Source organism: Protopterus annectens, chromosome 6.part0, assembly GCF_019279795.1.
Source record: "Protopterus annectens isolate FY-2018-M chromosome 6.part0, PAN1.0, whole genome shotgun sequence".
NCBI classification, from domain to species: domain Eukaryota; kingdom Metazoa; phylum Chordata; order Ceratodontiformes; family Protopteridae; genus Protopterus; species Protopterus annectens.
In genome coordinates, this window is record NC_056737.1 from 1,952,722,257 (window position 1) to 1,952,740,169 (window position 17,913).

A 17,913-nucleotide genomic window follows, 5' to 3' on the forward strand; every position below is an offset into this window, starting at 1 on the left:
TTGTGAGCTATGTGCTACATGGATATTGTTTCGTGGTAGGTGTTGCTTGGATGTCTGCTTTGGAGGTCTCTGCTGCTTAGGCAGATTTTTATTAAAATTGATCTGCTCATATCTCCCTGCCTAGCCACCTTTTTTCTTTTTCTTTCTCATTTTCGTATATCACAAAAACCTGGCATTTTAACAAGGGTGTGTAAACTTTTTATATCCACTGTAGGTGGCGCTGAAGAAGAACGACAGCCTCTCAAATGACTATAGAAAAACTATGTGGCCGAGCCAGGTATGGAAATAAGGAACATAAAGAAAGATGGTAGTAAAATGCAGAAGTCCAGGAAGTCATCAAAAGAAAGAAGGAATGCAGGAAAAAGTGGGAGATAGAAAAAAGACCAGGCTGACAAGGAATTCTGGTCAGCTAGCAAGCAGGCTAAGATGGGATTTGCATTAGCAAAGAACAAGGCATCAGAGACACTCTACCAGCTCCTGGAAAGTGACTCAGTAAGTGACACAAAGAAATTCTAACAGGGTGCAAGGCAAAAACAGAAACATAAAGAAGAGAGTCAAACATCCTGCATAAGAGATGCCAGCAACAACCTGCTGACCAGTCCACATGATCTCAAAGGCAGATGGAAGGAATACTTCCAGTAGCTTCTGAATGAAAAAAAAAACAATGTCAATACAAGTAGGAACAAAAACAAAACAAAACAAAAATAATAATAATTCCAGCAAGATCACCAAGCGAAGATTAAATGGTTTTAATGCTAAACCTTTCCACTGTCTCCAGCTTCTGAATGAAGAAACCACCAGAGATGCTGCACTACCCCAGACAGAGCTTACAATGAAAGAACAGGAGGAGCTCACCCTCAAAAAAGTAATAACAGCACTAAGGAAAATGAAGTTACTCTAAAGCTAGCTATGAAAACAGAATTGCAGCAGATAGTAAAGACAATTGCAGCAGATAGTAAAGACAACCACAAAGCCTTCTATAGTTATGTAAAGAATCTCCACGGCAATACCCAGATTTGCTCTGAACTACTGCACAATGGTACCTCCTATAATGAGCAAACAGATATTGCCAATATACTGGCCGACAGATTCAGTGCCAACTTTACCCCTCCCCCAAGGGGCCAGTCATAATACCAGTAGATTGCCAGGCACCCAGTATTACTGCTGCACAGGTTAAAACAGCAGTGTCCAAGGCCAAGAATACAGCTTCTATGGGACCTGACAATATCCCTGGCTGTGTTCTACATGAACTACAGAGTGAACTGGCACCTCACCTGTGTGCCCTGTTCAGTCACAGCCTCACCTCAGGCTTTGTCCCTACCAAATGGCACACTGCTACAGTCATCCCTCTCCATGAAGGAGGAGTGACTATAGACCCTGGGAACTATCGCCCCATTAGCCTGAGGAGTCTGATATGCAAAGCTATGGAATGCATCATCATGGACATAATAAACAAGGATATAGGGAATCTCCAAACTCTGGATCCCACACAGTGTGGTTTTGTGAAGGGTAGATCATGCCTACTCAACCTGGTCAACTTCTTCGAGTGAGTCACCAAAGTTGAAGATGAAGGCAAGTTGGTTCATATAGTCTACCTTGATCTGGCCAAGGCCTTTGATACCATTCCCCACTCAGGAATCCTAGAAAAACTCACTAAGCTAGGCATCAACCCCTACATCACTAGGTGGGTTGCAAACTGGCTCACAGGTAGACCCACAGTGTGAAAATAGCTGACTCCAAGTCAGACTGCCAGCCAGTCATGAGTGGAGTCCCACAGAGTTCGGTCCTGGGTCCTCTCCTGTTTGGTATCTACTTCTCTGAAGTCCAGGACAATACAACGGAACTCTGGCTGACAAAGTTCACAGATGACTGCAAGTTGGGAGCTATTATTAACTTCCCAAGTGATGTTGACATCCTACAGAAAGCCCTCACTGTGACCAACAACTGGTGTCAGAACCATGGCCAATGCCAAAAAAAATGTGTCATCATCCCCTTTGGGAAAAACCTGGTTCCCATGAATTAACACATCGATGGTAGTCCACTGAACACAAAAAGTGCTATAAGAGATCTGGAAACACAGGTTGACAGCAACCTCACTTTTGACCACCACATTGCCACTGTGTTTAGAAAGTCCTTCCTTGTGGCACATCTCATTACTAAGGGTTTTGCACCCAAGAAGAAAGAGGTCATTGTCTTCCTCTACTCTTCCCTCATTAGGCTAGTCATTGAGTACAAAATGCCCCATTTGGCATCTACCTCACTAAACACGTGCAACAACTGGAGAGCCCACAAAAGTACCTCACAAAGAGGATCCTAGGCTTAAACATCTGTCCTATATGGACAGACTAAAAAAACTCCAACTTTTCTCTGTCTTATATTGCCTACTTAGAGACAATCTCTGCTTGTCTTACAAAGCCATGTCTGACCCAGCCCTATTAGAAATGCTACATCTAAAGAAATCCCAATCCCTCCGCACCACATGGTGCAGAGACCTCAACCTCATTACCACAAATCAACAGAACATGCTGGAGGGACAGATTCATAACCCAGAGACTGCTCATGCTATGGAATAGACTTGCCATACATGTCAAGCAGAGCACCTCACTGGCCCTCTTCAAGAGAAATCTTGATGAGTTGATGGGAAATAGAACATTCACCCAGGGATCACTCCAGTGGCTTTACTCAACAGAGGCACTGGGAACTAAGGTCAGGTGACATGATGCTAGGGTAATCCTATTGGCTATGCTTGTAAAGGCCCTGGGGCCATTAGCCTAGTACACACCTATGAATCTATGATCCTATGAAGTCATGGAATGTAGCAGACTCATATGAGGTCACAGCAGATATTTATTATTTATTTGTCTTTGTTTACCGGGAAAAGTCTACCTGGGCAAAACACATTTTCAGTGGAGGTCTACGGAGAAAAGTTTCATATTTAAGTTACAAATGATGTACCTTTATAACTGCAGGATAAAAACATCTGCACGTGAGTTTATTTGCATGATTTTTTAAACATTTTTAAATATTTCTTACAAGAGCATAACATTTTAACATGAAAAACTAAGAGAAAAATTAAAATAAATTGGATAATTTTTGAATAGAGAAATAATGTACAGTAACAATTTATTTATAGCATGATGGCTACTGGGAAAAGATCAAACTGGGGTGTTTTTGAGTTTAGTAATAATTTACAGACAGACAAGTAGAATGTAACTTAAAAAATGATGAGAGAGATGAAAGGAGAAGTTATGGAAATGAAGAGGAAGATAAATGGGCAGAGGAAGAAATGTAGTTAGTGGTGGGGTTTGATAGAAGAAGGAAAAGTAAAAATTCAGGAAATAACTACAGTATGAGGAGAAGCGATAAACTGCAAAAAGATTGGGAAGCAAAATGGCTATAAGATTTGGTGAAAATATAATCTGAGTAAAGCTAGCCAGATGAGCTGGAAGAACAGAAACATCTTTGGCATAGGTGCTGATTAAGCAAAGTTCTGAAATTAAGCTTTTGATCTGTGTTAACTCTGTGTGGATTTCTTTCCAGAGTTTTGACATTTAATGAGTATAGAGAGAGTCTCCAGCAGTGTGGAATGTCTTACTGATACATAGCAAAAGTTTACTTCCCAGTTCGATGTTATGGCGTTTGGACACCTGTGCGTTTGAACTTCTAATATAGACCCATTTTATAAGGTTGGTTGCAAATGAACTACATTGTAGTAGCAGGTAGCTACTTTAATTTTATACATAGTTTTGATATTTGTAAGAATAGGGGAAGCATATAACAGAGAAGGAGGGAGGTATGTTACTGTTAAGATAATCCTTGCTTGATCTTTCAGTATTTAGCCCTTTAGGAGGAGACAAGTTTTTAGTGAGTTTTCTTGATGAAATGATATATGTGGTGATCAAATTTGAGACTGTCATCTGCTATGATTCAAAGTAGTTTAGTTTGGCTTATGGTTTCTATTAAGGTAATATGAAATGTGTGCTTCTGGTTAAGGAGTTGTTTTGAGGAAAATAGCATAAGTTTTTTTTTTTGGTGTTAAACAACGGGTTAGAATTTTTTAGCCATATTTCAGTGTCAGTGAATTATTTTGTATTTCCTGTAATTCGGCTATGGATAGAGCAGAGCAGATTAAGGGTTGAATCATTGACATATTGTACAAGAGTGGCAAGTGTTGAAATAGTATGAAGTTTATTTATGAAAATATTAAACAGAACAGCGGTAAGTATTGAACCATGGGGAACACCAACAGAAACTGGGTCAAATGCTGAAATGTTTTGTTGCCGTTTAGTTGCCTGCTGATGACTGCATAAACTGTGAAACCAGGAAAGGGGCAGTAAGTGAGACCTAGTGTTGCAGGTTGAGAGATGAGCTTTTGGTGGGACATTGTGCCAAATGCTTTGGAAAGGTTATGGAAAAGTGAAGAAACAAGGTTGCCCTCATTTCTGTACTGGTTTACTACATTGGTGAAGTTGAGGACAACAGTATTACCACTGATTGGGCCTGCAATTGTACTGGTTGTTAGACAGGAGATTGTGTTGGGTTATATGTTTCATAAGTTCAGTGTGAATATATATCTCCAGGACTTTAGAAAGGGGTGATAGTTTTTTAACTCTGTTGAAGTACTTCCTTTGTGAAGGGGTATAATAATGGATTTTTTCCCATACAGATGGGACATAATTTTCAGTGACTGACTAGTTGATCAGACTTGAGATAAGGAAGGCTAGTGCTTTTGCACCTGTTTTGAAGAACACACTGGGAAGGTTACTGGCAGCTGAGGTGGTTGCTTTTAACTTGGCTAGAATCTTGTTCTGGTTGACATTGGGACATGCTGAAAACTAAAAGTCAATATGTTGTTTCTGGGAACATATGGAAGTTAAGAGGGGTGAAGTGAGGTGGTCATTGATTAATGATAGAACTGACTAGAAAAAACGAATGTTGACCCGAGTGGCATTGGAAAAGAATGTTGTTTGAAATAGAAGGACAGGATGTAGTGGTATAGGTAAAGTGTAATAGTTTACTTAGAGAGGACTAAAACAGCTTGGGGTTGTTTTGGTGCTTTTTTTTTTTTTTTTTTGGAGGTTACTGTAGTATGACTTCTTGTCAGATTTAACAAGGATCTTGGTATGGTTTCTGAGATATCTACAGTTTTGATAAGTATGTTGTGTTTTATTCTTATACCAGTCTTTTCATACTTTATCTGTTTGCAGCATAAGCTGTTTGGTCTCTTTTGTCAGTCATGGCACAATATTAGATTTGTACCCTTTTTGTCCTAACTGGTGTTAAATCATTTACTATTTTTACTAAGGTGTAATTGAAGTGAGTAACTGTTTCATCTCAGGGCATTACTCTTAATACACTCCAGATATAGTGGGACACTGCTGTAATACATGTGTCTTTGCCAAATTTGGTTTAATTGTGTACTTATTATAGACTGTTTGGGTAAATCATGTTGTTGTCTGATTATATAGGTTGGGAGGTGGTCACTTATAGTACCTGGTAAGTAACCAGAAGATTTAATATAACGGGGACTGTTTGTCAATATCCAGTCCAGTGTGGACCGCCTGTTAGTGCTTTTGTTGATTTGTGGTGGAGCTTATTAGTTGGGTGAAGCCAAGTAGGAGAACAGAGTCCTTGGGGTTGCTGCTGTTTATGGATTCCAGTCCATATTAAGGTCATCTAAGATGAAGGTTTCCTTGGGGATGTTGTCAGATATCCAGTGTAGGACATTTTCAGTTTTGTTAATGTTGTTGCCTGGCAGGATGTATACTGCTCAGATGCGTATATATTTCTTTTGGTTGATTCTGAAGTATGCATGCAAAAGTTTAGCATTATTAAATTTTAAGATATTTAGATGGTCTAGAGTTACTTCTAAGTTAGTTTTTTTATAAATAACAGCAATACCACCGGTTCTTTTAAGATTTCTGTCCTTTCTGAGTATGTTAAAATCTTGGGGAATAATTTCATTCTCAGTTATTTCTTGTTTTCGCCAGGTTTCAGTGGTGATTACATTGTCTGAGGAGTAAAAATCTAGACATGCATGGATATCATGAATTTTGTTGCAGATGCTTCTGAGGTTAATGTGGAAAAAATAAGCTTAGTTTCATTAGCTGACAGCAAAATTACGTTGAGATGATTGGAAATTAATGGGTTGGCCATGGTAAGTAGTTGAAGTGTGGGTCTGGGTTTAGGGTGAATATCTCTACTAAGTTTCAGGATGGAGATAAGGTGAGTAAAGGTATATTCGTATTTGTATCTGACTATTCTTATCGTTAATATATATGTACCAGAACAGATCTGAGCATGTATGCTGCTACAGAGAAGGAAAGATAAACAGGGAGACAAAGAGGGTTTTGTGATATAATGTATGTGTGTTTGTGATGGAGATGGGACACATTGTAGGAATATTATAGTAGTTAGTGAAGTGGGCTAGTGTTGTGAGTGTACAAAACAATAGCAGTTGACTTACTGTCATTGTGAGTTGAGGTTGTAAGAGTTTAGATGTTGTGTAGAAGAAGGTAGAGGTTTGATAAGATGATGGATGCATGGTATATTAAAGAAAGGAGTGTTAAGAGAACTGGAAAGGAAGAGGTGTGGTAAAGGGTGGGGAGATGTTTTTTTTTCAGGGTGGTATACAGATAGTTAAGGTAGTAGAGAGTGGTTAGGTTGTGTGCAGAAAGCTGCATGATATGAGTTTGTAGGCAGGGGAAGGTGAATAAGTGAGTAGTGTATAGATGAGGGAGGAGACAAAATATGTGTATTGATGAGCAGGACAGTAGTCCAAAGCAGTAGCCATGGGGTAGTAATATGAGCATCTAAAAAAAAGTGCTTTTGTGGTACTGGTATGTGCGTGTGTGTGTGTGTGTGTGTGTGTGTGTGTGTGTGTGTGTGTGTGTGTGTGTGTGTGTGTGTGTGTGTGTGTATATATATATATATATATATATGTGTGTGTGTGTGTGTGCATTTGTGTATGTGTATGCATATATATGTATATATATATATATATATATATATATATATATATATATATATACATATATATATACATATATATATACATATATATATCTATATATCTATATATATATATATATATATATATATATATATATTAATATTATAATTTACAATAGTGTGTCTGTGAATGGATGGGCAAAGGTTTTGGTAATCATGAGTGTGTATGGAAAAAAGTTGGTTGAGAATGTCTGCAAAGAAAGTTTTAAGTCTGTGGAACAAGCGGCAGCAGGAATTGGCACAGGATTGAAAACGGAAGAGAGTTTTAATGTATATGCCTTTAAGGGGTTGGTAATATTTATTAAATTGCAGGAGGTGTTAAGAAGGAATAAATGTAAGGGTTCAGGGGGTGGTTGGGGAACTGGGGGTAAAAGGGGAGCAGAGCAGGCAACCAGTCTATGCGGGCAATTCTAGCATAAGTAATGGTGAAGAGACCCATTTAAAATCATGTACATTGCTAATTATGGACTAAACATGCTTAGTTATTAGTTGGGGACATACAAACTCATCCCTAGCCCAAATTAAATTAGCTAACAATAGATAAAGTATTAAAGTGTGGGTGGGGGGGGGGTCAGTCACAGACATTTCCTTAGCCTGAACCGATGCAGTTGCATTTACAAACAACTAACAGAGATGAAGATACAAGCCTTGCTAGCAAGTAATTAAACAGGGACTGCTAGATCAGTTACCAAATAACAATAAAGACATACACAGGGTTAACGTGTACTTGCAATTTTATGTGCCTTTTGCAAGTTGAAAAAGGAAAGTAGAATTCTGTACTCAGGGAGTTCAGTGTGTTTTGTAAAAGAAGAAACCAGCTGCAGATTGAAGTAAACTAAAGGAGATATGTAGTAAAGAACACTGCAGCTAGGTTTTAAAGAACAGAGCCAAAGACTCAGCTATCAACAGTGTGTTAGTGTCAGAAGAAAGAATAAGAAAACAAGAAAAAAACATAGATATATAATAATAGAGATATAATAAGGATACTGGGTGAGGTAGGGGAGAAATTGCTCCTGAGGGTACTGTTAGCAGTATGGAGAGAAAGGCTTATCCCAGATGACTGGAAAATAATCCTGCTTTTGCCAATGTACAAGAACAAAGGAGACATCTACACCTGTGGGCAGTACAGAGGTATCAAACTCCTGCCACATGCAGGAAAGTTCTGGAAATGGTGACTAAAAAATGATTACACAGTGCAGTAGAAGGTAAGATTGGAGATGATTAGATCGGATTCAAATCAAAATGCAGCACAACTGACCCAATGTTTGCAGTGAGACCGATAGCTAAGAAGTAACTAGAGATAAGGAAAGAGTCCAACTTGACATTCCTAGACTTTGAGAAAGCATATGACAAGATCCCGAGAAAGCTGATTTAGGCAGTCCTGTGGTGGTTTGAAGTTCCAGAAACATTTGTAGAATTAGTGCAGGCTATGTAGAAGGACCCAAGAACTCAAGTACAAATGTGTTCAGTCTTACAGAAGGGTTCCAGGTAGGAGTGAGTGTGCATCGAGTTTCAGCTATGAGCCCACTGATGTTCATACTGGAGATGAACTACACCAGCAAAGAGATTGGAGGGGAGAAATCAACAAATTTGCTGTATGCAGATGAAGTGTCATTACAAGCAAACTCTGAGCAACAATTTTAGTAAATGAAAGGGGAATGGAATGAAAACTGAAGGCACCTGGGTAAATCTGAGTACATATAAGAAAGTTGTAATGGCAGCAAATGGAGGAAATCAAAAATAGCTGAGAACTGAAACAGACGGAAAAATAGTGGAACAGGTTAACATATTCAAGTATCAAGGAGTACTGGTTGAGGAGAAGGGAAGTCTGAATGAGGAGGTCAAAGCTAGAGTTAGAGGGGCTACAGTCAACTGGCACAGAGTGTCAGATGTAATGTATGACAGAAGAATGACAAAGAAGCTGAAAATAAGGTATACAAAACTGTGGCATGTATGGTACAGAAACCTGGGCAGTAAAGGCAGAGCAGATGAGGACGTTAAAGGTGCTGGAGAGGAAGTGCCTGAGTCAGCTGGTAGGATGCACACTGTGGGACAGACAACGAAATGAAGACATCAGAGCAGAAGCCAAAATAGTGGCTGGGACCTGAAATAATAATGTCGGGACCCGAAACTCTGGTGAAGGTCCATAGTGATCCTAATGTGTAAATCGGTTTTCCAGTCTGGGTATTGGGGGAAAGACTAGTCAAACCATCTAGTATCTTGTTCCTTCTAAAGTTTCCCTGAGGATAGCTGACACTCAGCAGATACAGTTTTATCTGGTCATGCTAATGATTAGAGGTCTTGGGGCTGAAACAATCTCAACCTGTTCTCAAACTATAAATGTGTAAGAAGCCCAACTCACTGGCTTGGAGATGTGCATGGAATGCAGGTGCCTAGTGGGCCACTTTTGGTAAGCAGAACTGGCACTGTGGGATGAGCTGAACATCAGGTTAAGGCACTCTATGCTGACACTCATCAGACCCCAGAAAATGTGTTGGTTGATACACACTGCAGGATAGTGGCCATGGAAGATGGAATCCACTAAAGGGTGTGCAACAACTCACCTGCCGAATCAGCTAACCCTAAAAAATGGATGGCACTGGAGCATTAAGCCCATACCCATAACCATCACTGAGGGCCGAAGGGGCTACACCATGACTAGTAGTAGGGCTGCTGCAGTGGCACTGAAGCCCAGGCAAGGGCCTGGGTGGAGCAGGTGCAGATCTTGTTGGTAGCAGCAAATATTCAAATGACAGCTTTGAAGGTCAAAGTGGAGATGGTTTCTATGTGAACAGCAGCTGAACATGGGGCAGTTAGTCCTGAGAGACAAGTTCTGTTTTGAAGGGATGGACGATGGCCTCCATCACCATTGACTGATCGAAAGGAAGAAAGATTCAGATCCCTGAATCTGGAGTGGTGGAGATGGGCACCTCACCCATCTAGTGTGATGATGCAAATGATCCTAGAGAAGCCAGTGGGGGCCCCTGGGAGAGTTCTATTTTCTTTGTAGACACCTTTTTTCCTTGTAAATTGTTGAGAATGTCAAAGAGAACAGATCATGGTGGTTTGGGCACGTGCAGAATAGCAGAGACAATCTGGTTAAGCAGATTTGGGGCATACAGGAAGAAGGTAACAGGAAAGGAGGGCATCCAGCAATGAGATGGATGTATTGTGTGGGAAAACACCTGCAACAGTCAGGCATGACTACTGAAGTAGATAGGAGAGTGCCAGTGAATTGAGACTGATGGCAACAGTTGACACAACACCCCAACCCCATGTAGACAATGGAAGAAAGGGGATTGATGATGATGAAAGTTGAGAGTGATGAATTCCTTCATGTGTACCTCAGAAGCAACTCGCATGCTCTGGAGCCTGTTCACTATAATGAGGACTTGCATCATTAGATGATGTAACTGCAAATTCTTCAAACTTAGAAGACGGGATATCACTGGAACATAGTACTTTAATACAAAACAATAAATACTTTTCAAATAAGGCATAATTACCACTGTATACAATTTACTTTTAATCAACATTAGATAAGCTCCTGGATAAATAAAATACATTTTGACTGCACTCTTAGTAGCTAAAAGTAAACTCTCAGACAGCAGACTGGGATATTTTGCAAGTCTGGAAATACTGGGAGAGAATGAGATGATGAAGAACTGGAGCCACGATGGCTGGGGTGGAACCGAGCTAAGTGGAGATCGTCTTTGTCTGAAAGGCAGAATTCTGGATGGGGCTTAAGTGCAGTGGGCGTGTCATGGATGATCAACTGAAGCTGCCATTAGTCAACAGTGATGCCACAACTACGTGGCTTAGAATGTGAAAAGGGGAAGGTAAGGACACATGAACAAAAATAATGTTGTAAGTCCTAAGGGTCGTGATCTGCTGGGGGAGGGAATCAAAGAAAAACTGGGGGCTTTCATCAAACTGAGACAGTAAACAAGATAAGGGGGAAGGGTCAAGAATGCAATATTCAGGGCTATGGGCAAGTGTTTGAAGAAGAGGCAGAAAGAGGAAAAGGTAAATGTGGCTATACAGGAGGGTGAGGTTAAAATTTAGGGATAAAATGGGGATACGAAAATTGGAAGGAAAGGGAAGAGATGGAAGAGATTGAGGAGGCACAGTAAGGGGAGAAAAACAGAAGGGCAAAAAAGGTGGTGAGCACTGCAAATGCACAAGGTGAATGGAGGTGTCAGAAGGGGTCAAAATCTGTAACAAAGCTCCTTTAGGTATGTAATAAAAAGAAATAAGAGATAAACAGTGTTTGTACTGACTTATAACTTTTATTTATTCTTTACAAAGAAGCACAAGGGGAGAGTGCCATGTTAGGCAGGAAGAAGACTGGAGTAGAAAAAGCACTGGACAGATACAAGGACCAGGAAGTAGAAGATTGAGTGGAATTGCCTTCCCTAAGGGAAGACACTGCACAGCAACCAGATGGTATTCCTCCCATGATCATAGGATAATAGGATCATAGGAAGTTACTAGGCTAATGGCCCAAAGGCCCTTACCAGCCTAGCCAAATTTACCCTTGTTACCACGATCAGCACCTATTGCCCCTGCCCAGCACGGGCACAGGTGGAACCCCCAATGTGAATTTATGGTTACCTTTCCAGTCATTCAGATTGCATTTGAAGAGGGCCAATGAGGTGCTCTGTTTGACGTGAAGTTGGAGTCTATTCCAAAGGCATGGTAACCTCTGGGAGAAAAATCTGTCCCTCCTGCAGGTTCTAATGATATCACATACCAGGTTTAGGCTTTTAGAGTGAGTAACAAATATGCCATTTGACTTCTGGATGTGCAGCATTTCCAATAAAGCAGGTCAGAAATCACCTTATAATCAAGGCAGAGATTACCTCTGAATAGTCTGTATGAAACAGAATAAAGTAACAGTGATTTCAGCTGATCCACATAGGATAGCTGCTGAAGACTTTCACTTTTTCTTGGGAGGAACCTTTGTGGTCTCTCCAATTACTGCAGGTGCTTTGAAAGGTACATACAAAAAGGGGCATTGTACTCAATCATTGGCCTAATGAGTGAAAAGTACAGGAAGGTGATAACTTCTTTTCTCGAGGCAATGCCCTTACATATGAGATGAGCCATACATAATGCCCATCTTACACTGTGGAAACATGATGATCAAAGGTAAGGTTGCTGTTAACCTGAGTGCCGAGATCTCTCTCCCTTGAGGGCGTACTTAGGGTATTGCCATCGATATGGTACTTTGCACGAACATCTTGCTTACCAAAAGGGATAATAATACATTTTTTGTGCCTTGAGTCTTAGGCCATGACTTTGGCACCAATCATTTGTTTGTGTAAGACCTTCTTGAAGGATGTTGACATTGTTTGGAGATTCAATGACCGCACCTAGTTTGCAGTCATCAGCAAACTTTGTCAGCCAGTCCCTTGGTTTTAGCTTGTACTTCAGAGAAATAGATTCCAAACAGTAGAGGTCCCAGGACTGATCCCCATGGAATACCACTGGTTACGGGTCTTCTGTTGGAGGTAGATTTCCCTATTTTGACTGTATGAGTTCTATTAGTGAGCCAGTTCACAGCCCACCTTATGATATAAGGGTTGATATCTAGCTGGGAAAGTTTGTCAATGATGCCTGAGTTAGGGATAGTGTCAAATGCCTTGGCTAGGACTAGGTAAGCTGTATGCACAGATTTCCCCTCATCCAGGGCCCAGGTGACTGTCTCGAAGAAGCTGACCAAGATTAACAGGCATGATCTCCCCTTGATAAATTCAAACTGGGTAGAATCCAGTGTTTGGAGATCACCTATATCTTTGTTGATAAGGTCCATGGTGATTCTCTCCATGGCCTTGCAGATAAGGGCAGTTAAGCTAATAGATCTGCAGTTCCCAGGGTGAGTAGAAGCACCACCTTTGTGCAAGGGGATAATGGCAGCTGTTTTCCCTTCAGCTGGGACAAAGACAGTGCTTAGACTGTGATTGAAAAGAGTACCTAATGGTGATGCTAATTTTTATTTGAGCTCATGTAAGATGCAGCCAGTGATGCTTTCAGGTCCCATTGATGCTGTGATTTTGGCCTTAGAGAGAGCATTTTATGACCTGCTCTTTAGAGATACAAGCTAGGGGACAGGTGGAAGGGATGTCAGGAGGTACATGTGGCAGGGACAGGGGAGTGACGTTTTTACCAAACATGTCAGCTAACAGGTTAGCTATGTCCACTGGCTCAGTACATGTGTTACCATTAACTACCAGTTCAGCGCAAATCTGGGCCTTAACTTCTAGGTTATGGATGTAACTAAAGAATGCCTTATGGTTATCCTTTGCTAAGGACGCTAACTTGGATTTGAAGTTCTTTAGGAACAGGACCATTGTGATGGATGTTTTCACTAGATCACAGATGGAACGGGTTAACAAATGAGTGGTGGAGGGGAATGGGAACTGGGTACAGCATATAAAAGAAAAGAAAAAAAGAGAGAAACTAAGATGAGTGAGCCCCCAGGGATGCCCTTAGGATCCCTGACCATCCCCAAAAATTTTGTAGTAAGTCTGAGGAGGTAGGAGATGAGCTAGAAGAGCTAGCAGGATATAGGGCACTAGGGGCCATGCCACTTAGAATGAAGTGCTTGGGCAGGGTGGAGAGGAAATCAATGCAGACAGGATGAGGGGAAGGCAAGCTTGTTGATGAAGATAAATTTAGAAGAAATGAGTGCTCTTTCACCCAAGATGGGCATGGCCATGCCTCCCTGCAGCTGTATCAGTCACCCAAGCTGCTAATTAACAAAGGTCAGCTGGGGCACAGTCAGAGCTTTATCCCTCTATGCCACCACACTGACTCCTGAAGAACTGCTTTCTGAGATCCAGGGACACTTGTACAGTACAAATACTACAAGAAATTGAACAAAGCACATTATATTTTATAGCTTAACACTGCTGGCACAAAATTAATGGAGACTATCCTGTGGGAAAATCTAATTGTCTTCTCAAAGGACAGCAATCTCTAGGACCACCAACATGGGTTCTCAGTCATAGAAAACTGTCAGGAAAACCTGATCTAGTTCCAAGACTCAGCTAGATGAGAATGTGTGAAGGGAGTACCTGTAGATATAGTTTACACAGACTTCACCAAGGTCTCTGACTTGGGCTCACACACACAGCTGCTAGGTGGAACCAAGAATAAAGGAACTGGGTTGCTGCATGATTAGAAGACAGGACATGAAGAACTGTGGTGAAAGGGACAATATCAAGAATACAGAAAGTGACCCTTTGAACACACAACAGATGTCAGTCCTGAGGTCATAGGTCCAGTTGTCTTTAATGTGATCATTTCCGTGACAGCTGTGGGAACACAATGAAAACAACCATACTCTTTACTGATGAACCAAATACAGATCTAGGGGGTGGATTGTAAAAAAGTATTTGGAAAGGCTGGCCAAGTGACCTGAGAGGTCAGCTGAGCGTCATTGCAGACAGATACAAAGCTTTGCACCTCAGGCAACTACAATCCTAATCGGAAGTACCAACCTGGTTGGGGCGAGGAGAATAAAATTAATCATAACTGAGCAGGAAATGATCCAGAGTGATGAAAACCCATCCTGAATCATCAGGAGTAGAATGAGAAAGCAATTCTAGCAACCAACAAAATATGGGAGCATATCATTTGAGGGACAGACTCCACAAGTAACGTGGGGATGCTCATTCACTGTTGATCCCTGTTTGGGTCACATCTTGAATACTATGTGCAGTTTTGGATGTTATGCATGTACAAGGACTTCCAGCTGCATGAGTCCAGTTATGTGGATGGGATTGATGAGAAAGGATATGTTCACAGACAGAACAGACAAAGAGAAGTCTTCTCAATACAGACCAGAAAAAATATCTGAATAACATTATGTTAGGGAAATATGAAGGTGTCATCCTGTACAGGAAGGACTTAAAAGGAGGAAGAGAAACAGGTAACAGATTGTACAGACCAAGTGTCCCTGGATCTCAGAAAGCAGATTTTCAGGATCTGCTGTTGTGGCATAGAGAGGTAAAGCCCTGACTATGCCCCAGCTGACCTTTGTTTGATTAGTGGGTTGAGCTACTGATAGAGTGGCAGGGAAATATGGTCATGCCCATCCTGAGTTGGGAGACACTCATTGATGTTGCTCCCTAAGGTGAGGCATGCCCACTGAAGAGAGCTGTCCTTGAATGTGGTCAATGACTGAGAGGGTGGGGAAAGGGAACAGGATAGGGCAAATAAAAGAAAAAAAAAACAGAGACAGAAACAAAGACAAATGAGACCGCTGGGGATGCCCTTAGGATCCCTGACCGTCCCCCCAAAATTATGTAGTAAGTCTAGGGGATAGGAAACTAGCCAGTAGACCTGGCATGGATATATGGCACAGGGGGCCAAGCATCTTAGAATGAAGTGCATGGGGAGGGCTTCATATTGGGGGCTGTGGACAGATGGAATTGGTTAACAAAATCAGAATTGGAAAGGAAATCCATGGAAACAGGATGATGGCAAGGCAAGCTTATTGATTAAGCTGACTTTAGAAGAAACATAGTTGATGTTCCTGGGTATGATGAACCTGCAATCATACCAAACATTCTAAAGAATGTACATATTATATTTTACAGGTAACCTGCATTATAAGGTGATACTGACAAGGCTATAGTGTAGTTGATAATAAGTTTTATATGGACCAGCATATAAGGATATGCAGTTTGTGAGTTATAAATTATACAAACTACTCATGCAAACTTACAAAATGGAACAAGCACATTTTCAGATATAATAAGATTTCAGATTAGTGTGCAACATAACAAATACATGTTCATCTACTTTAAAAGTATATCTCAAAATGACTGCAAACTGCAAATGCAATTCAAATATGTGTATGACTGAATGGGGCCCTAACTCTGCCTTTTTACTTGCTATTCATTCCTCATCCAACCTTCTATTTTCTTTTATTTTATATGGTAACATTTGCTTATAAAAGGCACACAAACTGTACCTCTATATGCTCCCTGTAAAGTTCAGCAGTACATTTTTGGGTTGGGAAGACATACAACATAATAAAAGACTGATTACAGGAATGCTTATGACAGTGTGATTCTCTGAGTCATGCTACAATGTATAAACTCCTCAAAAATAATGTTTCTTTTCCAAAAAAGGCAATATACAAAGAAAGTAACACCAACCATTTCATAACTTTGATACAAGCCACCTATGGAAATAAAACTTATTGTATCCCACATTATGGACTATCCTTCTTACAAGAAGATTAAGAGTGAGCAATCTTCCTCTTCCAATATCTATAACGATCTCTTCAAGTCAACAATACCTTTTGATTTGGAATTTCAGTTTGCTATGCTAAAATGCCTGGTTACAGACCAGAGAGCTTATACTTTACTACTCTATTTTTAAAGTAAATTGCCATTTTATGCTACAGGTGTTGGTGGTAGGTATTATTTATAAATTTGACACAGGGTATTATACATGCAACAAGGCCATCTGGAAATGTAAGAATGCAGCAAAATCTACATGGTGCTGGGATCCCAGCATCGATTGATATAACATACATGGTTTATTCTAGCAGATGGGAAATTATAGACTGAAATGTTTCCAGGAACTTAATTCATTAAACCACTTGCCATTTACCAATGTCACTAGCTTACCAGTAATCCATTTATGACCCCTGAATTTGCAGAGACCTACAACAGTCTATTAAAGAAATAAGTGATTCCATACTGAAAAAAATAGTATAATATTCCTTTTAGTGTCTTAAGTCTTCAGTTAACTGTCAAACCATTCTTTTATATGTCTGTTCAAATAGAATCTTCCATTTGATTTACCAGAAGTGTTGACATTCAGTACATTGTTGTTTAACAAAGTGAAGATCTTATGGCACACAACCTGTTTGATATAGCATCACAGTTAATAACAACAATAATAATAATAATAATAATAATAATAATAATAATAATAATAAAAAAGATCCTTAAAAGTCTCACTATTTTTCTGTATATAAGACACAGTTATAATTTTAAGAAATCCTCATTCTTAACAGTGTTTGAGTGGACTTTAGTTGCTTAGGAATAATGACTATAATATGCATAACACTTTATTTTATAACTGTTAGGCTGTGAAAGGGATATCATAGTTACAAATTACACACTACATATGTTCTCTGTAACAAGGATAATTTGATTGATGCACATTTATTCTACTGGAACTGTACAAAATACTTACTACACTTAATCTTTGGGGAATTATTCTCATGTAAACATATACAGTTGCTTCCATTCCAGATTCTATTTCACCAAACATGCAAATTACTTGCAGACACCTAGCATCTTCTGCAGAGCAGTGCTGTAAGATAAAATGAAAAGGAAAAACATGTAATACCTTTAAGAAGGACTTTATTTAAAGAAGTATTTTGCTTTTCTCACAAAAAATATTTCTCATGATTTCAGTCTACTTCAAAATTACTCCGCAGGTTTACTTATTTCAAGATAAGTGTCTGCTTGACACAATCAGGTTACAAATTATACAACAAAGACTCATTTCAGAACTACACATGATCTTTGGCCAATTGCTATATTAGTGTAGAATTGCTTCGGAACTTAAGACAATGAACAAATGTCCATCCATTCAGTGTGCCTGCTCTCTACATCATTATATCAGTTATCCACTCTAGTCAGACTTCTTAAAGTAATACAGTGACCATTTCAACTTTACCATTGCCGAAATCTTCATCAACACTGTTACATTAAGATTAAAACAATACGGCTCATATTAATTAGTATGTCAGACTATGCTAAATGTTCAGCTTCCTGTTACAAATATACATTACCAAAAGTCATTTTCTGACTTTTACTTACATCATGAGACTGCACCCCCAATTACTGAACTATTTTTCATTTGGAAATG

General features: G+C 39.9%; 1 protein-coding gene across 1 annotated transcript in view; it reads right to left on the bottom strand.

The window, feature by feature from the left end:
- ITGA4 (integrin subunit alpha 4) overlaps positions 1 to 17,913 on the bottom strand; it is a 1,222,769-nt gene that overhangs the window by 53,617 nt on the left and 1,151,239 nt on the right. Inside the window, exon 25 of the mRNA XM_044075262.1 lies at positions 17,233 to 17,352. Coding sequence (XP_043931197.1) covers positions 17,233 to 17,352 — 120 coding nt within the window. The remainder of the gene's footprint in view (positions 1 to 17,232; positions 17,353 to 17,913) is intronic.